This window comes from Staurois parvus, unplaced genomic scaffold, assembly GCF_062004578.1.
Source record: "Staurois parvus isolate SC_StPar_1 unplaced genomic scaffold, SC_StPar_1.0 ptg000392l, whole genome shotgun sequence".
Classification (NCBI taxonomy): Eukaryota; Metazoa; Chordata; class Amphibia; order Anura; family Ranidae; genus Staurois; species Staurois parvus.
Window position 1 is genome coordinate 6,706,168 of NW_028318188.1, and position 24,735 is coordinate 6,730,902.

Consider the following 24,735-nt stretch of genomic DNA (forward strand, 5'->3'; position numbering starts at 1 on the left):
TACTATTTACAAACGCTGACATTTTTACCATCCTGAAATACTGACATACACAAGCAGATGGGGTGCACTTTACACTGTAGGATTGGACAGTTTGGCAGACTCATTCAGTAAGTGCTCTAATTTGAAACAGGAAACCAGTTTGACAGCACATCCAAAAGATACAGCCCTGTTACACATAAATCTACTGCATAGCCTTAATAGTCAGAACACATGTTGGTCAACAACCAGAAGTGTTCTTAGAACAGTTTACGTGTAAAAAGCACATTAATAGACTCAATACAAAAAAAAAAAAAAAAAAGCATTTAACAGCTAGTCCTCCTCATATTGGTTTCAAGGGGGGAAAGCTGGAAACAAAAAGGTACATAGATCTTACTGCCAATGTCCACATCATACTAGAAACAGGCAGGTGCCCAAGTAAAGCTTATAGGTCTGATTATAGAGGTTCACAGCCAATATTTGGCACATAAGTCTGGTTTCATACTTAGGATTCCACCTCCGGTTACAACACAAGCATCCAAGAATGATATGTCTGAATAAAACCTCAATTTTAAAGAAAATATTGAAATTGTCTTTACTATAAAAAATATACTATGCATTTAAAAACAAAACATGGTCTAAGGTTTTTTCATGTCAAGGATGTGGGGGAGCAGGATTAGGGGAGGACTCCGCAGAGGCATTTAAAGTTGCTGATGATGAAGGCAATGATGTGGCTTCTGGATCAGGTATAGCAGGATCCTTCTCTTCGTATTTTGGTGGAGGGTCCGATGAAAAGTAAGGGTTAGTATAAGCCTCAGGGGGTTCGCTTGGCAGTGAAATGGTGTATATACTTTCTTGGTCTCTAATGCTTCCTTGACCAATATTACGAGATCTACAAAAGAAATAAAGTTGTATCTGTAAACCTCTACAGAACTGAATACTGAATTTTTAGTGATATTAAATGTATCTACTGCATAAAACACAGACACTTATACTCGATCTGATGTCAAAGCTTTAGTGCAAACTTACACAGTATGTTGTCTGTACCATATTCTCCAGTTAGAATTGTTATGGATTTACTTATGATAAAATAAAAGTAATATGAAGCTGCAGGGCCATTACAGGACATATTCATTTTTTCCAATTCAAATGTTATCAGATGCAGTGACCAGCTGGATCAGGACAAGTCACATCACTTTTTTAGAATACATTACAATCACTTATACATTAATTGTGTAATATCCTCAAAACGTATCTAATGGTCTTTAAAATGTGACTGCCATGAGTCATGCAGCTGGGAAAAGGAGCAATTGTTAAAGTGCACCATCATTGTTCCAGTCTACCCACTTTGAAGATGGTCAGAACAAGGCCAAATATAGGCTAGATGCACTTGTTAGAGAATTCTGATGATCCCAGAAGTGTCTCAATGTCAAACTAATGCCACTGACACAAGTCCAAAGGCCACTGACAAAGGTTCTTATATATCTGTAGCAACAGATGCGATTGCATTCCATACTGCTGAATACCTGACACTGAATCCTAAGAATAAGTACATACTCCTAATGTTCAAACTCAATGTTTAAAATGACAAGCAACTCACAATAGTTGGTGGCGCTAATCATAAAAATGTATATCGACACATGTCCGGGAGGAAAGGGGGGGAGGAGCAGAGAAAGCAGCTGTAAAAAAAAACTGCTGTTGCTGGAGCTGAGACCAGCAGGTTCAGCATCAAAAGGTATAACGACAGCTATGCTCACGGCACTCAGTAAAAATATAAATTGTAAAGATAAGTGCATGAGGTGGAATGCACCTTTTTGGACTTCGTCTGTTGTATTTAAAGCTGAATGCCAGGAATTCAGGCACTTTCTAAATTGTGGCAGATTACTATGGGTTGTCTACTTCTGCCTACCACCAGGGACTACCCCTGGTAACAGAATGAGAAGAGACAATAAAGCTGGATTATTAATATTCATGTCCCTCCCTGGTCAACCACTAGGAGGTTTGGTGGCAGTGTTGCATGCTGGGGAAGGGTATAAATACTTGGGTTGACCTTGAAAGGTGTTAGCTCCTTCCCAGGCACGAGCGTTGGGAGGATGTGTCAGTGCTGCTGTCCTCTTAGGTCTGTTACATTTAGTTAACTAGACCTAAGTTTTGATCTAAAGCTTGCTCTGCCTGGATGTGTCAGGGAAGAAACTCTGCCATTGAAGGGGTCCTGGAAAGCTGTGTGAAACGGTCACCTCGTAGGCAGACTGGTATCTCATCTGGGAGATAGAATAAAGCCATCTGCTCATCATCTAAGGTTCTGCAAGATACAGAATGCTGGTTGCAGCTAAAGGTTTCTGTTCAATACGGTTGTGAGCAGAGTCTTAAAGTGTCATTAAACCCACATCATAAAAAACTATAAATAAATGCTGTATTGCATGCTGTTCATACTCAGTCAATATGGGATTCAGGCAGACAGGCTGGGAAAGAGCTGGGTCATGTGACATCTGTATATCTATTAGGAAAAAGGTACTAGGAGGGTTTTATTAAAATAATTACAGTGCCATCATCCATATACAGAAAGAGTAGAGATACATAATCTAAACAGTGTGTGTTTAGTAACACTAAGTCTGTACTGTTCTATCTGGGGTATCTGGAGCCCTATCAATCCACCATTAAAGTGACTGGCACCAAGTGTTTCAAACCCCCAGCACATGCCAAGAACACAGCCCTGAGGTGAAATGCTTACCCACCGTGTCATCTTGCCACCAAGGCCAAGGGGTGATAGAGAGATCATATACATTACTATTAAGAATAGGAACCGCTAGTGAGAGCTAAAAAATAGAATGGTCTACACTCTGGAAACAGAATATCTCACTAAATGGTGCCTGCTATTCAGAATTTTCTTTAGGCCGTTACTTTTAACCTCAATATGGGTTTACAATTCCATCCCTTTATTAAAAACAGCAGTAAGCTCAATCTTACCTTATGGCAAAAATACTGTTGTAAGAAGGTGGATTATCACTCCTGGGTAAAGGAGTCCCTTGGCCAGACCCAGATGATAAAGGATCGGCAAAATAGGGAGGTGGGGGTGGAGGGAATATTATAACAGCATCTCCTGAAAAGTAAAAAGGTGAAAAACAGTTACAAAATCTGTGACATCTCCACTTTCCAGCTAGAGAAAGGATGTACACATTAGCCAGAAATTCATAACAAGAACAATTAAAGATTAAAAGTATGCTTATACGAACTACAATTCTGTTGAGCTTACATAACACTGAACAAGCACAACATAGAAAAGTGGTGATCATCAATTCTAATGAAGTTCTTACTTTTCCTGGAGAAAAACTGCTCTAGGCCTAGGTCCTTGGTTATCTCCAAACAAGGTTTAAATCAGATCAAATTGACTGATCAACCCCTTCAGAGATTATGGGGTTTATTTACTAAAGCTGGAGAGTCCAAAATCAGACTCCCTTGTGCATAGAAACCAATCAGCTTGTTCAATGAAGCTTTGGCAATGAAACCTGGAAGCTGAGGTTAGAAGCTGATTGGTTTCTATGCAGAAGGGAGTCTGATTTTGGACTCTCCAGCTTTAGTAAATAAACCCCTATGTGTCCATTCACCTAGGCTTTCAGACGTGGTCATTGCTGAAAGAAGCCTAGAGCAGCATTTTCCACAAAATATGTATTTAAGCTCCACTTTTCCGCCGCCCTTTAGTGCCGGAGATTCCCTTCCGGCACCCCGGCGATCGCCGTGTAAAACACAGGTGTCCCTCCTGCCAGCAAGGACATGCTGTTTTGTATTTTCCAGCACAGCAGAGAAATACAAAGCAGCATGTCTCCCTAGTAAAACACACACAGCACATAGTTAAACAGCAACCCTTTGATCACCCCAGATGTTAACCCCTTCCTGCTCAGTGTCATTAGTACAATGTCAGTGCTTTTTTTTTAGCACGGATCACTGTATTAGTTTCATTGGGGTGTCAATGACAGTTCCCCCCAGTGTCAGAATGCCCGTCGCAGTCCCAGTTGTCGATTGCCGCCATTACTAGTACCGGTATATAAAAAAAAAAAAATCCAATATGTATACACTATCATTTGTGGATGCTATAACTTTCACATAAACCAATTAATTTACATGTATTGGGATTTTCTTTTTTAGCAGACATGTAGCAGAATACATTTTGGCCTGAATTGATGAAGAAATATAAGTTTGATATGTTTTATGACAAAAAGTCCAAAAAATTTTTTTTTTCAAAATAGGTCAGTCTGTTTTTGTTTTTAGATCAAAAAACAATGAACTACAGAGGTGATTGAATACCGCCAAAAGAAAGCTCTATTTGTGGGAAAGAAAGGACATACATTTCATTTAAATAGATAAATCCTGTGGAGGGCAAGTGGTTAAAAGGTTAAGTTCCCCTTTTGAACACTTTACAGCAGCATTTAGTGTACAATATGTAACAGGTTCAGCATACACCCAATCCTTCCCTGTGGCAGTGGGCACTGATTCGTCTCCCTGCAGCTGCTATCACATTTCAGGGATCTGTGACTTGATGATTAGCATGCTCGTAGTCCATTCACACTTCCTTCAGCTTTCAAAGTGAAAACCTGTACAAAGGTACAGGCAGAAAGCTGGAGGGAGAGTGTTGCAGGAGTCTGACACTGATCGCAGAGAAGAAAAGAAGAAGAAAAGAAGAAAAGAAGAAAAAAAGAAAAGAAGAAAAGAAGAAGAAAAGAAGAAAAGAAGAAGAAAAGAAGAAGTGGTGCACATTTTTTACCTGCAAAAATATGTGTATTTGTTTGTTAAAAGGTGAACTTAGCCTTTAATGGACATGTATTACCCCCGCAAGACCACCAGCATACCTCTATGCTCTCAACCAGGGGCAGACTGACCAATTGGAAACTCGGGCACTGCCCAAGGGCCCGGGGTCAGTAGGGGGCCCCATGAGATGCCCCTGGTACCTTTTTCATAGGCTTTTTTGAGTTTGGGCAAGGACACATGGGCCCCATGATCTCCTATTGCCTGGGGGCCCCATGAGTTGTCAGTCCACCCCTGCTCACAACATGCAGCAATGTTTGATTCAAAAGGAAAGTCTTGTTCAGCTATACATTTTATGAGGAGCAACATGAAAAAAATAAATAAATAAAGGGTCCTAACTACAGTATGAACTGTGCGGTGCACTATTGTATGCTTGTTGCGTATGTGACAACCTGTTGCTCTATAGCTTTGATAACTTGAATTCTTATCATAATGGATCCTGTAGACACACAGGTCAAAAGCATCAACTTCTGCAAGACAACAGCTAAGCAGTACAGAATCTGAACACTTTACTGAATAGATAGGAACCCTCTCATAAGTTCTATTTATCCTCGTTTGCTGTTGATTGATATCAGTATCAATCTGTCCCAGCCCAGGCCATTGAGAGGATCACTGTCATTTGGACATGCTACCAGAGTAAGAGGATGACGGGAATGGTTTCTGCTTTTGAGCAGCACACCACAAAAAGAGGAGATGATGAGCTGCTACTTAGTTTTCTTGGTGCCCTGCAGAGGAAAATTATTGGGCAGGGCAGAGAAGTCCTGGCTGTGGGAAAAGGGTTTATTCATGATGGATTCACAGATGCCCAGGTTATACACAGTATAAGTGCAATCTTTGCCATGCTGCTGCACCAGGATGGGCTGCATTCGAGAGGAGAAATATTTAAAAAAAAAAAAAAAAAAAAAAAAAAAAAAAAAAAAGGTATATATTTTAGTGTACTCATGTACTAACTAGAACAAATAACATTTTGCCACTAGTTTACCCCTCTCCCCTCTTTTACACCATCCTTTGGCTTTCTTTGTCCCCTTCCACTTCACATTTGGAGGCTGTGTTTGTTTACCAGGTAGGCACAGATGATGTGAAAACATTTATTTTTTTTAATCTAAGAAAAAAAAAAAAAGAAAAAGTCCAGTAGTAGCATATAATATGAGCTAAGCACTTATGGACCATGCAACTAGCTTTCCCCTTTTGTAGCAGATAAACTGATAAAGTAATCCTAAGGGCTCATGTACACGGGGCGTTTGAAAAACTCTTCTGAATGATGGAAACTGACTGCTGGAAAACGTAGGTTAAAAACAGTCAGTTTAGCCGCGTTTGCATTTATAACCGTTTTTAAAAGATACCATCAGGAAACCCTCCCAAATGCCCAGAATGCACTGCAAAAAATAGTAAAAAAATAACTATTTCAGACATTTTGAGAGGAATAGAGAGCAGAAGCAGAGAGAGCAGTATGTGCTGAGATTACCTGTCTTTTCTGGTTGTATTCACTATGGATCCCATCATGAGCATAATGCAGCACGTTCTACCATTTTTTCCTTCATGCCAAACCTGGAACTGACTGTGCTGGTGTACCGGGTCCATTTGAATACATGGAGAACGCTTTGCATGCATTTCTGATGACAAAAAGGCTCTGGACAGCATCCGGACATGGAACAGTTAAAAAAAAACACTTCTAAACCGCAAGCGCTTATAAACGTGGTTAACCGCATTTACCTGCGCTTACAAGTGTTTGAGACGCCAATAAAATCTACTCCTAAATGCAAATGCGTTAAAAAAAAACAAAAAAAAAAAAACACGATTGTAAACTCAACTGCCTGTAAGCGACTAGGTGTACATGGACACAGGAAAACATTAGGGAGAGTTCAGGGGCTGCTGAAAAAAATGCTGAACAGCTCCTGAATGTCAGTTTAGCAGCTGCAGTGTACATGAGCCCTAACGCTTTAAATTAGCTATTATCTCAGGGACGTTGAATTTGTATCGCCCAATGCCCGGGACATGTACACTGCATTACACTCACGGGAGACATGCAGGGTCTTTTAGGGTCAATAAAGAGAACCTGTCACCAAAAATTATCACATAGGGGACTGTGGGAAAAGGAGACATAGGGCACAAAAGGGGACTTTTTGTCCGCTATGTAAAGAAAAAAACATTAAGCAAAAAAAAAAAAAAAAGTTTTTAACCACTTGCCCTCTGGAATATTTACCCCCCTTAATGACCAGGCCATTTTTTGCTATTCGGCACTGCGTTATTTCAACTGGTAATTGCGTGGTCATGTAATGCTGCACCCAAACAAAATGTCCTTTTTTCACACAAATAAGAGATTTATTTTGGTGGTAGTTGATCACCAATGTATTTATCTTTTTGTGATCTAAAAATTAAAAAAAAAAATTAAAATTGAGAAAAAAAAAAAAAAACCCTTTCACTTTCAGTTATAAAAAATATATAGTAAACTCAAAAGTAGTCATAAATTTAGGCCAAAATGTATTCTGCTACATGTCCATATGTATATTAATGGGTTTGTGTGAACGTTCTAGCGTCAAAAAACTATGGTATATATTGGAATTTACGCAGCTTTGACTTTCTGACTGCCTATCATTTCTTGAGGTGCTAAAATTCCAGGGCAGTACAACCCCCCTCCCCCCCCCAAATGACCCTTTTTTAGAAAGTAGACACCTCAAGGAATTTGCACAAATTGTGCAAAAAAAAAAAATATTTTTTTTTGTCAAAGTTGTCAGTCAAAATTATATATTGCTCACGCATGCCATGGCTATATGTGGCATAACACAACAAAACACATTCTGCTACCTCTCCCAAGCAGAGTATGGGGATAGCACACGTGAGAGCCCTTTTTTCGGCAGCCTGGCCACATACACACCTCCAAAATCCAATGACCATCTCCAGGCTTTCAAAGGGCATATTTCCTCATATCACTTCCTCAGTACCATCACAGTTACGGAGGCCCAGAAATGCCAGGATAGTACAACACCCCCCCCCCCCCCAAATAACCCCTTTTTGGAAAGTAGGCACCCCAAGGAATTTGATAAAAGGCATGGTGAGTATTTTGCAGGTGAGTATTTTGCAGGTATTGTCACAGGGTTTTGAAAAAGAATTAAAAAAAGAAAAAATATATATTTTCGTTTTCTTTATTCAGTTTTCCAAAAACTTACGGCAACAAATGAGATGTGCAAAATACTCGCTATGCCCCTTAGCAAATACCTTGGATTGTCTACTTTCCAAAAAGGGGTCATTTTGAGGGGGTGCTTCTACTATCCTGGCATTTCATTCCATGGGACCGCAGCTTGTGTTTGCCTTTGCACGTAAGCACGGGTATGAAGGTAGGGGTGAATTTTTTTTAATTATTTATTTTGCTTTTTTTAAATTATTTTTACACTGTACCTTTTTTTTTTTTTTTTTAATCACTTTTACTGTTATCACAGGGAATGAAAATATCCCGTGATAGCAATAGGCAGTGACAGGTATTCTTTTCTGAGAAATCTGGGGTCCATTAGGCTCTAGCTCTCTCCTCTGTCCTTATATCTGATCACACCAAAACTGGTGTGATCAGATGCTTTCCCAATTTTAAAATGGCGCAGTTTATATCCGGCAAAATGGAAATGATGACATGCTTGTAGCTTCTGGTCTCTGAGACCATAGAGATGATTGGAGGCATTTTTGGTTTCCACGGTGGGACAGGAAAGCCCAAGAAAACCTTGAAAGGCAGGAGAGGTGGGCAAGTCCCTTCCCGCTGCTTGTAAAAGTGATCCAGTGGCTAATTAGAGGCTAGAATTGTTTTTACATGAAAGCTGACTGCCAGCTGAAAAAAAAAAAAAAAAAAAAAAAACAACCCACAATACCAGCATGATGCCTGTAGCTGCAGGCATCATCCCGGTATAAGCCTCAGAGATTCCGCTCTCTCCTGGCTCTTGTCCTACCTATCACAACGCTCCTTCAGCATTACCTACAACGCTACCACCTCCCCCTCACTCCCCCTCTCTGTTGGGGTCTCTCAAGGCTCTGTCCTCGGGTCCCTTCTCTTCTCCATCTACACCTCCTCCCTTGGCCAACTCATACACTCTCACGGCTTCAACTACCACCTCTATGCCGACGACACGCAAATCTATCTCTCGACCCCTCGCCTCACCCCCTCAGTCTCCGCCCGAATCACAAGCCTACTGAACGACATATCAGATTGGATGTCACTCCACTTCCTTAAACTGAACCTCTCCAAAACCGAGCTCCTAGTTTTCCCCCCAGCCCGCGCACCTCCCCCCCCCTACTGACTTCTGCATCACGTCCAACAATGCCATCATCAGGCCCACCCCGCAGGCCAGAGTACTTGGTGTCATTCTGGACTCCAATCTATCCTTTCAGCCCCAAGTCCAATCACTAACAAACTCATGCAGACTCCACCTCTGCAACATCGCCAAAATCCGCACATTCCTAACCCCCGAAAAACCACTAAACAGCTCATCCACTCCCTCATCATATCACAACTCGACTACTGCAACTCCCTCCTTACTGGCCTGCCTCGCCACAGGCTATCCCCGCTTCAGTCGATCCTGAATACGGCAGCCAGACTCATCCACCTTACCAATCGCTCCATCTCTGCCACCCCCCTCTGCCAGTCCCTCCACTGGCTTCCGATTGCCCAACGGATCAAATTCAAAATCATAACACTGACTTACAAAGCTGTCCATCATGCTGCCCCAAACTACATCAACGACCTAATATCCAAGTACCGCCCAGCACGCACACTCCGCTCCTCACAAGACCTCCTTCTCTCTAGTTCCCTAGTCTCCTCCTCCCATGCCCGCCTCCAGGGCATCACCCATATTCTGGAACTCCCTACCCCAATCCATCAGACTATCACCTACTCTTCTCTCCTTTAGCGCACCCTGAAAACCCACCTCTTCAGGGAAGCCTACCCCACCCCCTGCTAATTCCCAACCTCCTCCACTCTTCCTACCACTCCATCCCCCACAGCTATTTCCTCCTGTACCACTATCCCCTCCCTCCTAGATTGTAAGCTCCAAGGAGCAGGGCCCTCGAACCCTTGTGTATCGCATTGTATTGTTATTGAACTGTCGCATATTCTGTCTCCCATTGTAATGTACAGTGCTGAGCGAACTGTTGGTGCTTTATAAATACTGTATAATAATAATAAGTGAAGTACCAGTATGTTGCTGGTCCATGTTGGATATATATGTAACAGCAGAGAACATGAGCATATGAAGAATCGGGTCTGTGGACCAATATGACCGCAATTCATTCTTTTTTTGTAATACCCATGTTGAGGGTTAGGCCCCAAAAAAAAGTTTTAAAATTCAGAAACTGACAGGCTTCCATGTGAATAGTCTAGAAAGAGCTGATCTTGGGTGGATGGTGATGTATTGTTGTGCATATAAATTGCTTTGGCCCACAATCAATTGATACAAATCTTCCTTGAAAAACAGCAGAGGGGCTAAACAGTAGTGAGGGCAGCATAACCGGGCTGACCCTGCTAACACTGCGTTTTTGGGGACACTATACAAAAGCAGGCACTAGCATAGTTCTGTTGGTGATCAATATATTGATCCATACAAATACTATACTAGTAATGGCAGTGATCAGCAATCTATAGCGTGAGTGTGATAGTGTGTAGGCAATCTAACGCTAGCTGACCTTGGCTAGGAGGGGCACCAACGTACCCATCTGATGTCGCTAGTGGCTGTAATACAGTGATCAGTGAAAAATTCTATATACTGACTGTACTGATGAATAAAATAAACTTATATATAAAATCTATATATAAAATCGAGCGCAGTGTATAGGTGTAAGTACGGTAGCTGCTTGCACAAAAAGGCACCTCGGGAACCTCCAAAGTAATTGATAAAGAATGAGAGTGCAGCGCTAACCCAAATAGCGATTAAACATATGATAGACCACATATGATAGTGGATCAGTAAAATGTCAGTGTAAGTTCATCAGATGTGCTGAAAATGCATACAGTCTCCAATATGTAAAAAACCAAAAGTAGTGACTTTCAGAAATGAGAATAGCCAAATAATGCACTAACCAGATAGCGCATATTAAAGCGCATGGAGCATTTAAGACCTGCCCCTGGTGCTCAGCCACTGTATCACTGGAGCCAGGAGATGTCATCTATAGGGTGACCACTAGATGTCATCTATCCGGATGGAAGCGGAGTCCAGCCACTGTATTAGAGGATCAGGCGGATGTCATCTATAGGGCGACCCTTAGGGAAGTGCCAAGCTATTTATATCCTGTGTACATGTACCTCTGGTCTGGCCGTTTATGAGCAGCTGAACCGTTGTTAGTCCTGGGGCTGTGCTGAGCAAAGGACACATCTGCAAGTGACATCCCTGGATCCATGACACAGCTCCTCCTGGAACGGATGACATCTAGTGGTCGCCCTATAGATGACATCCGCCTGATCCTCTAATACAGTGGCTGGACTCAGCTTCCATCCGGATAGATGACATCTAGTGGTCACCCTATAGATGACATCTCCTGGCTCCAGTGATACAGTGGCTGAGCACCAGGGGCAGGTCTTAAATGCTCCATGCGCTTTAATATGCGCTATCTGGTTAGTGCATTATTTGGCTATTATCATTTCTGAAAGTCACTACTTTTGGTTTTTTACATATTGGAGACTGTATGCATTTTCAGCACATCTGATGAACTTACACTGACATTTTACTGATCCACTATCATATGTGGTCTATCATATGTTTAATGACTGTACTGATGGCACTAGCTGGGTGACGGGGGTGATCAAAGGGTTAATAGGGGTGATGAAAGAATTAAATGTGCTAATCTAGCATGTGCGTGCAAAATGTAGTGCTTTTACTTGCTGCCATGTTCATTCTTCTCTCCATGGATAGCATAGCTGGCAGTGGGGGGAGAGAGATATATAGTGCAATGTCAAAAAAACTTAAAATGTTTAAGTCGCCATAAAGCCTCAGACATTCCTAAGAGCACCTCAGATTTAAATATGGCTTTGGTTAAAAAAATTTTTTTTTTTTTTTGGACAGGTAGATTGTCATGTGGGACAAGTATATTGGGACCCAGATTTAGTCCTGGACTAGTAGTTTTTTTCAAAACTGTATCAACAGACAGAAGCTCTGTCTAGGTGTTAAAATAAAAAAAAATTTCAGGTGCTGCTTCTGCCAGTATAATGGTTCACACAGCATTCCTGAGCACGTCTTTTGCCCCAGTACTTGTAGGGCCTTCATTTGTATTAGATACAACACACAAAGCCCGTTTATGCCCAATGAATCATTGTAAAAGAGAAGTAGTAGAAGGTAGAGGAAGACTGAACATAGGTGCCGATTAGGGGTGTCAAATGACCATCTGCAGACAAAGGACATGCAGCCATCTATTCCTCTGAAGGGTACATAGAGTAGACCATGGAAACCCAGGATATAGAGATCCAGCTTTAAGAAGTAGATTGTGCTTTGTGATTTTCAAATGTATAAATACATAACACGGTTGGAAATGGGAGGCGTCTGTTTGAACAGGGATATCATTCAAGTACGCCTAGGACAATGTGTACATTAAATGCAAGTTTCTTCATGTCAGAATCAGTTAACTTACAACTCATGTTTGACAAACAATATATGAGAAAAATAACACTTTCCAGGATGTGTCCAAAACACGTAAGACAGGCCAAAAGGCTTTGGTTGGTTTAAAGCAAAAGCTGCCCTTCCATGAACACTGTACATAAAAAAAAAAAAAAAAAAAAAAAACACTAAAACAAGCACACATGTACATACACACATATATATACATATATATATATATATATATATATATATATATATATATATATATATATATATATATATATATACACACACACACACTTTTCCAAGAATTTACCAAAACATATTCAAGCTATAGTTATATAATGGATATGGGTTGAAAGTGCACGCTCTCAGGTTTAATTTGAGGGTATGTACAGCCAAATTGGAGGAAGGGTTTAGGAATTACAGCTCTTAGGAGAAGCCATCCCCCCTTTTTCAAGGGATTAAAAGGAATTGGATAATTGAATTAAAAGCTATTTCATGGCCAGGTGTGGGCTACTCCTTTGTTATTTCTTTATCAATTAAGCATGTAAAAGGTCTGAAGTTGATTCTAAATGTGGTATTGGCATTTGGAATCTATTGCTGTTAACCTGCATCATGCGTTAAAAAGAGCTGTCCATGCAAGTGAAACAGGCCATTGTAAGGCTTCAAAAACAAAACAAATCCATCAGAGAGATAGCAGCAACATTAGGAGTGGCCAAATCAACAGTTTGGTACATTCTAAGGAAAGAATGTACTGGTGAGCTCAAAAACATTAAAAAAAAAAAAAAAAAAAAAAAAAAAAAAAAAAGGCATGGACATCCACAGAAGACAACAGTGGTGGATGACTGCAGGATCCTCTCTATGGTGCTAATCTGAAGGCTACATGAAGTTTGGAGGTCTTTAGCTGTTGACTCTGCAGACAGTTGGCGACTTCTGCGCACTTCAGCATGCACTGACCCCACTCTGTCATTTTACATGGCCTACCACTTTTTGGCTGAGTTGCTGCTGTTCCCAGTTGCGTCCACTTTGTTATAATAACACTAACAGTTGACTGTGGAATATTTAGTGGAAGGAAATTTAATGGATGGGCTTATTGCACAGGTGGAAATCTATCATAGTACCACTCTTTAATTCACTGAGCTCCTGAGAGCGATCCATTCTTTCACAAAATGTTTGTAGAAGCAGACTGCATGCCTAGGTGCTTGATTTTATACACCTGTGGCCATGGAGGTGATTGGAACACCTGAATCCAATGATTTGGAGAGGTGTCCCAATACGTTTGACACACACACATTCCTGTGCTAAATTTGAAAAAGGGAGATTAACCTATTTCACTGCATAAAGCCAATTTTAGTTAGGCCTTGCATATTAAAGGCAGCCACAGAATAAATAAAGATGTGACCTGCCACCAGTTGTGTGTTTGCAATGACAGTCATCCTCATCTCACTAGTTGATGAGTCAATCCCATGGAACAAATATGTAGATCTGAATTCTAGCTGCACACTGATTCTATTACAGTAACCCACTAAGCAGGTTCTCCTTTCCACAATCTACAACCTCCACAGCACTGGCGTGTGAAGCCTGACAAAATGCTGGCAACACACTATGACGAAAAAAAAAAAAAAAAAGTGGACATGCTTCAATGCATTACCACGAATTGTGGTGTGATGCAATGCCTGTGCATGGGAGGTACATTAGTGTACCACTGAAAACAAATGGCACCGTAACACATCAATGCACGTAACTCACATTAATGAACATTTCCCTCAACGTCCTGTTCAGAAGAAGTGTAAATTGGACCTTGCAGCCAAAAAATTTGCCCTGGAACCCACAACATGTAAACAAGACTGACCCTTCAAAACTTTCTGAATAGGTTTCTCAATAATTAGGATTATTTTACATCAATTTCTTCTGGGTGTTTTAAGAGCAGCTACAATTTTTCTTCCAGTTCCCTCCCTGTGATTTATGTCTGTACTTCTCCAATTCGGCTGCTCTGTCAACAAAGTGATCCCATCCTCACCACCATAAAAGTGTAAACCAATTGGCTTTATTGTGCCCACAAAACTAACTAGATAGAGTTCCCGCTTGTAGTACACAACATTCATTACATGGCATGAGTGGTATGCAGGTAGAGAGCCTAAACCCTAAAGGTTAGTCTGCAATGTGGATTTCTAGTGGCATGTTCTGTTGTACAGAAACCTGCAATGTAAAGTGGTGGTTATAAATGTGTGTTTTACAGGAGATATACTGTATATGGGGAGCTTTATGTGGGGAAAAAAATATATAGTACTGGGTAAAGGTCTTAGGCAGGTGCGAAAAAATGTAAATTGAGAATGCTTTCAGAAATAGAAGTGTTATTAGTTTATAATTATCATTTAACAAAATGGAAAGTAAATGAACAGAAAACAATTCGAAATCATATCAATATTTAGTATGGCCACCCTTTGCCTTTAAAACAGCAAGGTACACATGTACACAGTTTTTGAAGGAACTCGGCAGGTAGGTTGTTCCAAACAAGAACTTGAACTAACCACCGATCATCTGTGGATGTAAGCTGCCTCAAATACCTGTCTTTAATGTAATCCCAGACAGACTCCATGATGTTGAGATCAGGGCTCTGTGGGGGCCAAACCATCACTTCTAGGATTCCTTGTTGTTCTTTCCAGTGAAGATGATATTCGCTACATGTTTGGGGTCATTGTTCTACTGCAGAAAAATTTTGGGGCCAATCACATGCCTCTCTGATGGTATGGCATGATGGATAAGTATCTGCCTGTATTTCCCAGCATGGAGGACACGATTGATCCTGACCAAATCTCAAACTCCATTTGCAGAAGTGCAGCCCCAAACGTGCAAGAAACCTCTACAATGCTTCACTGTTGCCTTGCAGACACTCATTGTACCGCTCTCCAGTCGTTCACGAACAAACTGCCTATTTGCTACAGCCAAATATTTCACATTTTGAATTATCAGTCCAGAGCACCTGCTGACTGATTTTTTTTTTGAAGAATTGATGCAGTTTTGAAGGCAAAGGGTGGTCATACAAAATATTTATTGATTTTTCTTCTGTTCATTTACTTTCCATTTTGTTAATAGATAAATAGAAATTATTAACACTTATATTTCTGAAAGCAAACTTCATTCACAGCATTTATTCACTTGTGCACAGCACTGTAAATTTCATGGTACTGCATCATCATAAAGAAAACAAAATGTGATTGGTCACTATAGGCAATGTGATTTGACGCAGGACACAAGCTAGTTGTGCAATACATTTAAGACTGAATCTGTTACAAAAAAAAGGTATTCTGGAAACTCCAGCAGGAAGATCTAGCTACTGGATCCCCACCAGTACTAGCAAAGGCTACTTAGAGTATATAGATTTAGTCATATAGTTTTGTACTACAAACACTACAGGAGAAATTAAACAGTAAAAGTTGCATGCTGACACATTTTTGAGTACTTACCTACAGTTATTTGGAAAGGTTCGTCTGTTGGCGAGTGTGGTTCCTCATCTAAAATTGAATCATTATTATCAGAAAAACTTTGCCTCTTTTTTATATGGGCCACCACAAAGAAACACAACCCAATCAAAACAATTAAAGGTCCCATTATTTGCAGAGAAAGAAATCCACAGTTTCTATAAGATGTTCCTGTCCCAGTAACATTTTGGCTTGGGGAAACAGCACCACATCCGGGAATCCAAACACCCAGGACACTAACTAATATTCCACAGGCAACAAACAAAAATCCAAATAATAAAAACTGTATAAACTGGCGGCTTTCACCACAAAGAAAGAAGCTGTCTGGATCAGTCTGATCACCTTCGAATTGTCTTCTTCTGGCTTCAAGCCTGGCTTTAGATCTTGCCATCACAACAGAAGCCAGTCCTATCACGGCAAGGGCAGGTCCTAGTACTTTAAAAGTCAAACTGCAATTGTTGAGATTATCCAGCTGGCAGGTCTGAAAACCAAAGATAGACAGGAGGAAGCCAGCACAGAAGAGCATCACTCCAAATATGAACATGAAGAATATCAACCTGGAAGTCCAGGCAGCACTGTTGGATCCAAATGGGAAAGAGAAGAAAGGCTGCATTTTTAAGGATAACGTGTCCAGTCTGCTCCTGGAGAGTGAAGTATTACCTGTTGGAAAAAAAGGAGTTCTACATTAAATGACTTTATTAGAGAAAGATCTTTTCACATATATAATATGAACTACTTTGCCTTGGGGCAGATATTCTTCAATATTATGGAATATGGCGTTCTGAATCAGCTCAGAAAAAAAAGGGTTTTTTTTCCAAGCATTTCGAAAATTGCATGCAAAAACTAAACCTTCAACTGATCCAAGATAAATCATTTCAGAACTTTTTCCACCTTTACTGTAACCTATAAACTGTACAACTCAGTTGAACAACAAATTGAAATCTTTTAGGTGAAGGGAAGTAAAAAAAAAAAACCTAAAATAACGTGGTAGCATACGTGTACACACCCTCTTATAACTGGAGATGTAGCTGTGTTCAGAATTAAGCAATCACATTCAAAATCATGTAAAATAGGAGTCATTACACACGTGCCATCATTTTTTTACATCACAGAAACCTGACATTTGACAGGGGTGTGTAGACTTTTTATATCCACTGTATGGCCAGCTGTACATATTCTGGGAGCATTGCCCATTTTTAAAATGACCATTATAACATCCTACTTATAGCTACAAACCATGGCATCATTAAAATAAACCTGTTTTGAGGGAAGCACAGAGGTTATCAGTCCTGTATTCTCCATCTGAAAAAGTTGCCTGGATATCCTGTTTGCTCTCAAGCTTCAATAATTTTAGGCTCAGGGCCATAATTAGGCATAAAATATGCAAAGCATAAGGCCTCATACACACAGGGTGTTTGCCCAGCACTCCTAAACGCCTTTGCCCCTGGCAGCAGTGTTTTGGCAGTCTAAGGTCCTGATCTCATCAAGGCCAATGCAGCGCTCTTAACTTTGCACTGGAAATGATGGTGCTGAGGGACAGTACACTGCCGATGCGTGGGCCGTCTGCCAGGGATGCTCTCTCGTTTTCCTATGTGTCCTTGTACACACAGTTGTTTACAGGCTGTTGAGTTTACAGTCGTTTTTTTGAACGCACCAAACTTGCGTTCAGGTGTAGATTTTACCTGCATTTCAAATGCCAAACGCTTGTAAACGTGGTTAACCGCATTTATAAGCATTTGCATTTAGAAGCGGTTTTTAACTGTTCCATGCCCAGATGCTGTCCAGAGTCTTTTTTCATCATCAGAAATGCATGCAAACTGTTTTCCATGTATTCAAACGGACCCAGTACACCAGCGCAGTCAGTTCTACGTTTCCTGTGAAGGAAAAAATGGTAGAACATGCCGCATTATGCTCATGATGGGATCCATAGTGAATACAACCAGAAAAGACAGGTAATCTCAATACATACTGCTCTCTCTGCTTCTGCTCTATTCCTCTCAAAATGTCTGAAACAGTTCATTTTTTTACTATTTTTCAGTGCATTCTGGGCATTTGGGAAGGTCTCCTGAGGTTATCTTAAAAATGCTTCTAAACGCAAAACGCACATAAATGTGATATGAAAAACGCGGCTAAACTGGCGGTTTTTAAACTACGTTTTCTAGCAGTCAGTTTCCATTGTTCAAAAGAGTTTTCCAAATGCCCCATGTACATGAGCCCTTAAACAAGATGTGTGCTCTTTAGTTTTAAAGCAGAAAGTCCCATCTTTCAGACTGAAATCAAAGCAGTCTAATACTAGGCAAGTTAAAAAAAATGAAATGTATATTCCCTTGGTTTTACAATCCTGAAAACACAGAAAGGCGATGTTGGTGAGGGCTGCGACAGACCATAGGACAATGAACAAATGAGAATGAGGGAAAGAAAAAGTAGGAGTTACACAATAATCAGATTTTCCTTTTTAAAAGTGGATTATGTTGCTATGGGCATTAAAGGCTAAAAAATAAACCGGTAAAAGCAGCAATTGTCAATGTTTTTGTCACACCATCTATTTGCAACAGCACATGTTAAGTGTGTTGGTGTGAGATTGATAGATGTGTGTTTCAACGCAGCCCAACATGAGTCAATGCACTAATATGCCTTGTGGTGGAGCCTAAAAATGCTGCATGCACCACACCTGGGAAAACATCCATATATTAAAGAAGAACTATAGGCAAAACATTTTCCAGACGCCAACATGGCAACATACATGTGATATAGCTCCACCTCAGGACTTGTGTATATCCATAAAAGTCTGACTGAGAGCAATCTCCCCCATTCTCCTTTTTGTCCTCAAGATCTACAACCACAAGACTGTGATGTTGCGATAAGTCCCTACCTGCCGACTGAGTGGTAGTCTGTCTGGGTTCAGCCTCTCCCAGGCGCAGTCCTGCATCTTAGGTTGCTAAATGCACCAACAAGGTGGGGAGCCTCCTCTGGTGGTCTTCTGGGACTGAGGAGTTCTATAACCAGAGACATCAGAACCTCATGTGCTGCACCTGAGCTGGTGCTTGGATGCTGTAGTCCATGCTGCATGTTTTCTCTGCACACCTGAGCAGGATCATGGTGCTGGAGTAATGCAGGCCATAGACGGTTCAAACATCGGCCAATTTTTCGTCCGAAAAACGAAACATCGTTCATTCTGTAATCCGATGTTGCCACCAATGATTTCGAAAATCTGCCATTTTTCATGGATTTTCCAGCATGACTGACAAACGAAATGAGGAGGAACCACGAAAATCAGCCGATGTCATTGCCCCACTAACAGTGCCGATTATTCTTTCGGATGAAAAAAATCAGCCGATAAACGAACCGTCTATGGCCTGCATTAGTGCTGCCTTTTTCTTTTCTCCCACAGTTTAGCCCTCCCTGTTTAGCTAATTATCACATGTATGCTGCCATGTTGGCGTCAGGAAAACGGAAAATTGTATCATACTTACTGTAATTTTCCTTTCCTGACGCCAATCCATGGCAGCATACGAACCCTCCCTTGTTTGATCTTGTTGTACAGAGAATGGGAGAGGTTGCTCTCAGTCAGACTTTTATAGATCCAGGTCCTGTGGGTGGATATAGGGGCGGAGCTATATAACTTGCATGCTGCCATGGATTGGCGTCAGGAAAGGAAAATTACAATAAGTATAATACAATTTTCTGGGTTTTTGCCATTTTCGATACAGTAAGGGAGGGTTATAAACCCTGTCAGTTTAATTTTAGCCATCATTATCACATTGGGGAGGATTTACCTTCACTTCCTGTCCCATAGCCAAAACAGGAAGCAAGAGATAATACCCTGCAAATTAAAAAGGATAAGTTCACCTTTTTTAAAAAAAATTATAAATGCACATCTTTTTACAGGTAAAAAAATTTGCATTTTTTTTTTTTTTTGGAGCCTGTAAAGCCTTGCATCCATGATCAGCAAACCGTGGGTGCTATGCAGGACTCCTGAAGACTTGTCAGTGTATCTGTCTGCTTGTACCTCATTCAGACAAGCAGAGACACACTGACAGGAAAAGAGAATGAACTACCACACCATTCACTGAGAACTACAAGCCAATAGCTGCAGAGGCTTCTGGTACTTGTAGTTTGCCATTCACAGAACTCTGTAAAAAAATAAATAAATAAATAAAAAACGTAGGTGGGCAGAGCCCAGCTCTGCCGCATTTTTTTTCCCTTTAAATAGTGACAGCTAGCGGGGGAAGAAGATCCCCACTAGCTGTCACTAGATGCAGACGGGTGGGATATGTACCATGTTCCCAAAGTCGAGCTTCTCCTCTAAGGCACAGGTGTCAAAATGCAGCCCTCCAGCTGTCAAGGAACTACAAGTTCCATCATGCCTCTGCCCTTGGAAATCATGCTTGTAATTGTCAGCCTTGCAATGCCTCCTGGGATTTGTAGTTCTGCAACAGCTGGAGGGCCACAGTTTGACACTCCTGCTTTAAGGAAATTTATTGGTGACCCCCTGGTGACCAGAACCAGTGTCCCCATCTAAAGATTTCCCCTCCATTACATTTCTGGGGACAACCCATAATTAGGGATTTTCATTTACTTTCACTTTCAATGATAAACAGGAAAAATAGAGAAGGTGAATCTGCCTAATGGGAACATAGACAACAAGAAAAACCTAATAGGTGTTCTAATCCTTCTCCACTCAATCCAAAACTAAAAAACAATAACAAGCGCTGCTGCATATTATGGTAACATGTGCATTATAACAAGCCAAGTAACTTCAGGGAAGAATACCTCACGTACTTAGAAAAGACATTATTCATCCAGAATAAAAAGTCATACTGTTCAGTCTCTTGTGGGAAACAGGACCCTCTGGGGTTTCTTTCTCCTACACTAATAGGTGGTCTCGACCGGTTATAATGTTTTATATTGGGCAACTCTTCACCATTACTGCACAGTATCTGGGGTCATATCCTTCCTCAAAACTTTGGGTCTGTGTTATAATTCTGGAGAGAGTCCTGAGCAGCGATTTTGTAAGATTTCCATTTGCTATGACATTGGGACAATGGTACCGGCTTCCCTCTTTGTTTGCACTGTTGATACTCTTTTAAAGCAGAGTTCCACCCAAAAGTGGAAGCTCCTCTCGTTTGCCTCCTCCCCCTCTCCACTGCCATATTTGACACCTTTTGGAGTTCTGACAGGTACCCGCTCCCACTTCTGGCTCAGTTCGCCGTGGCCACCTCCTTCCTCCCACAGTCTCCTGGGAACCTTAACAGGTCCCAGAAGATTGCCGGGCCAGTCAGGATGTGCAGTGCGACTCGCGCATGCGCAGTGAGCACCCAGCTGTGAAGCCACAAGCTGTCACAGCCTGGTGCCTGCAGTTGAGATGTCGGAACCATGGAGAGAAGGAGAGAAGGGACTGTGCGGGTGAGCACATCGCTGGACCCTGGGACAGGTGTGTGTTTATTAAAAGTCAGCAGCTACAGTTTTTGTAGCTGCTGAACTGTAATAAACATAAAAACATCTGAAACTCCGCTATAATAAAACCTTAAAAAAAATACTGTCATACTTTTAAGAGCTATATAAACAAACATTCTTATTACTTAACAGCAGGAATTACAGGACTATAAAATCAAAATATAAAAATAATGATCATAAGTAACTAAACCAGTTGAAGGAGCAAAAGCAGAGGACATGTTCAACTTGAAAAAGCAAAGAACCTGGTAGGCAGCTAGCATATTCATTAGGAAGTTCGCAATGAAAGAATATGTGATCTTTCATTGCAAATTTCCTAAAGAAAATGCTAGCTGTCTGACATTCTATGGTTTCTTTGTATTCCAAGTCATTGAAGATGTACATTAATGCACGCCAACCTCAATTAGCATTGAAGCTAATAAGTCGGCACAACAGTCATGCAATTAGGGTTTGTGAAAAAGAGAAGTCAACAATGATGGCCTACATAGAAGGTTTCCTTAGTTGTACATAAGATAACAATCTGGAAAGTGTATGTAGCCCTTACCAAGGACTCCTCTTACTCGCCACTTAGTCTGGTATATATACACAGTTGAAAGTGCTTTGTTAGAACTGCTCATTATGTTAAAAAAATAAAAGGTTTGTTGATCCCAACAGAATTCCAGGCAATTCCTAACTTTCTGTCCAATTCACCTGTGTGGACTACAGAACACTCTCCCCCCTACCTCAATTATGAAAATGAGAGAGGGAGGTGTTCTGTAGTAACATTTCCTGTCCAAGGGTGCCAATGCTCGACATACAGTGCAGCGAGTGAATGTTGTCACCCGAGGACTAAGAGTCAACAATGCATGTTTTACTCACTGAGGGACCTGAGGGGTAATAATAAATTAAAGCAGAACTTCATTTAAAAGTGAAAGTTCCACCCCTCCTACTCTAGTGGAAGTTTATTCCTGTAAGAGGGTACTTTATTTTGATATTTATGCGCTCCAACTTCTGCATTTCTCATCTGAATGAGAACTGCAGACGTTCGGCTCCCCCTCCACAACCGCAACCTCCTGGAACATGCTACATATTCCAGGATTCCACAGAACGAGTAGGAAAGCACAGCGCATCTTGTGCATGCGCAGTGGGGAGCCAGTTGAAACATCAGAAGTCACAGGCAGCCTCTCATTGTCAAGATGTAAGTGCCATGGATCTGAAGACTGCTGAAGAATTGACTCTGGGGAAGACAGCACTGGACTCGTGGGCTGCAAGTGTCTGTTTATTAAAAAAATCAGATGTTACAGCATTTGTAGCTGCGGACTTAATTTTTCTAACAATGACTGTAGTTCCTCTTTAAATACTAAGATAAATAAATGTACTCACTCCTCCTCCTGCTTTCTTATTGTGTCAACTTCTGTGTCCTTGCCAGGAACCTCTATCAGCCGTGACAAGTGAAATCCCAGTCTGCAAGCTGCAGCTATCAACTACAGCGGCTCCTTCTTGAATCATCACTGACAACTGCCACATCCAATAACATTAGGGCTTATTAATGCCATTGTTCTAAGTAGTGGTTTGCTCTGCATTGTGATGACCTGCAGTGCATGTCCGTTAGCAAGGTGTGTTGGAGTACCATAAAGGGTGAATTGCACAACAACACACAAACCATTCACCTTCACAAGTTTCGGTGAATGTTACTGCAGTAAAACAGTGTGAACTGAGCCAAAAGCAGCACCAAATCTCAGCTGAGCAAAGACACAGATTGTAAAGGACGCTCTGGAGAGATATATGTGATGTCCCAGGCAGTGTGCACTGCGTAATAAAGTTCTATTCACTGTTGTGGCTTTCCTATACGGTGGATTGCATGGCAACCCACTGCCGTTTAAACTTCGTATTTAAAAGAGAACTACAGCCCACAGTACATTATGGTGGCCGTCATTACAAAGAATGCCCCTTACATTGGTGGCCAGTGGGAAGAATGCCCCCTACGTTGGCGGCCAGTGGGAAGAATGCCCCCTACGTTGGCGGCCAGTGGGAAGAATGCCCCCTACGTTGGCGGCCAGTGGGAAGAATGCCCCCTACGTTGGCGGCCAGTGGGAAGAATGCCCCCTACGTTGGCGGCCAGTGGGAAGAATGCCCCCTACGTTGGCGGCCAGTGGGAAGAATACCTAAGACATAACCTGATCTTATAAAGATATATGGTTTTATCCTCTCTAAGCAATATGACACAGCCTGACCCTACAGAAGCATACGACCAGGTCTCCTCTAACGTGGCCATAACCCGACCCTACGGAAGCATACGACCAGGTCTCCTCTAACGTGGCCATAACCCGACCCTACGGAAGCATACGACCAGGTCTCCTCTAACGTGGCCATAACCCGACCCTACGGAAGCATACGACCAGATATCCTCTAACGTGGCCATAACCCGACCCTACGGAAGCATACGACCAGGTCTCCTCTAACGTGGCCATAACCCGACCCTACGGAAGCATACGACCAGGTCTCCTCTAACGTGGCCATAACCCGACCCTACGGAAGCATACGACCAGGTCTCCTCTAACGTGGCCATAACCCGACCCTACGGAAGCATACGACCAGGTCTCCTCTAACGTGGCCATAACCCGACCCTACGGAAGCATACGACCAGGTCTCCTCTAACGTGGCCATAACCCGACCCTACGGAAGCATACGACCAGGTCTCCTCTAACGTGGCCATAACCCGACCCTACGGAAGCATACGACCAGGTCTCCTCTAACGTGGCCATAACCCGACCCTACGGAAGCATACGACCAGGTCTCCTCTAACGTGGCCATAACCCGACCCTACGGAAGCATACGACCAGATATCCTCTAACGTGGCCATAACCCGACCCTACGGAAGCATACGACCAGGTCTCCTCTAACGTGGCCATAACCCGACCCTACGGAAGCATACGACCAGGTCTCCTCTAACGTGGCCATAACCCGACCCTACGGAAGCATACGACCAGATCTCCTCTAACGTGGCCATAACCCGACCCTAGGGAAGCATACGACCAGATCTCCTCTAACGTGGCCATAACCCGACCCTACGGAAGCATACGACCAGGTCTCCTCTAACGTGGCCATAACCCGACCCTATAGAAGTATCCTGGCTGTATAGGATTCCTCAGAAGGTCTTGGTTATTAGAGTAGAATGCCCCATCTGATCAGGGAAGATCACATGGACTCTCTGGCTCTCTTCATCCTCCTGAATACACTGGTCTGTCCCGAAGTAAAGCTGAACAAAGCACACAGAGTGGTGCCCAGACTCTCCTCTCCTGCCCGCAGGAATCAGCCTCTCACCCGCTCCCAGCACACTGAGTGGATCCCAGTAGGAAGTGTCCAGACTCCATGGATGATCACACAGGATCCGATCCCCTGTGAGCTCCGCTCCCTCTACTCAGTACCTGATCCCAGGCGATCCGATCAGGGTGTGTACCACCCGATCACCCCTC

At 42.0% G+C, this 24,735-nt stretch overlaps 1 protein-coding gene across 2 annotated transcripts; it reads right to left on the reverse strand.

Annotated features, from left to right (window-relative positions):
- Nucleotides 1-24,735, reverse strand: TMEM171 (transmembrane protein 171). 2 transcript variants are annotated; one of them, XM_089686182.1, is made up of 4 exons: nt 24,584-24,735; nt 15,812-16,486; nt 2,944-3,076; nt 1-868 (listed from the first exon to the last, which is right to left on the reverse strand). In XM_089686182.1, the coding sequence occupies exons 2-4, from the start codon at nt 16,437-16,439 to the stop codon at nt 631-633; spliced, it is 999 nt and encodes a 332-aa protein (XP_089542308.1). In that variant the 5' UTR covers nt 16,440-16,486; nt 24,584-24,735; the 3' UTR covers nt 1-630. The 2 variants fall into 2 exon arrangements, with proteins under 2 accessions (XP_089542308.1, XP_089542310.1); XM_089686184.1 differs by lacking the exon at nt 24,584-24,735 and adding an exon at nt 22,643-23,644.

Excerpts from the sequence above, each read along its gene's own strand:
- TMEM171 (XM_089686182.1), bottom strand. The coding sequence starts at position 16,439 with ATGCAGCCTTTCTTCTCTTTCCCATTTGGATCCAACAGTGCTGCCTGG. Across the intron at positions 3,077-15,811 it reads ACCTTTCCAAATAACTGTAG|GAGATGCTGTTATAATATTC; the intron begins GTAAGTACTCAA and ends TTTACTTTTCAG. Across the intron at positions 869-2,943 it reads AACAGTATTTTTGCCATAAG|ATCTCGTAATATTGGTCAAG; the intron begins GTAAGATTGAGC and ends TTTCTTTTGTAG.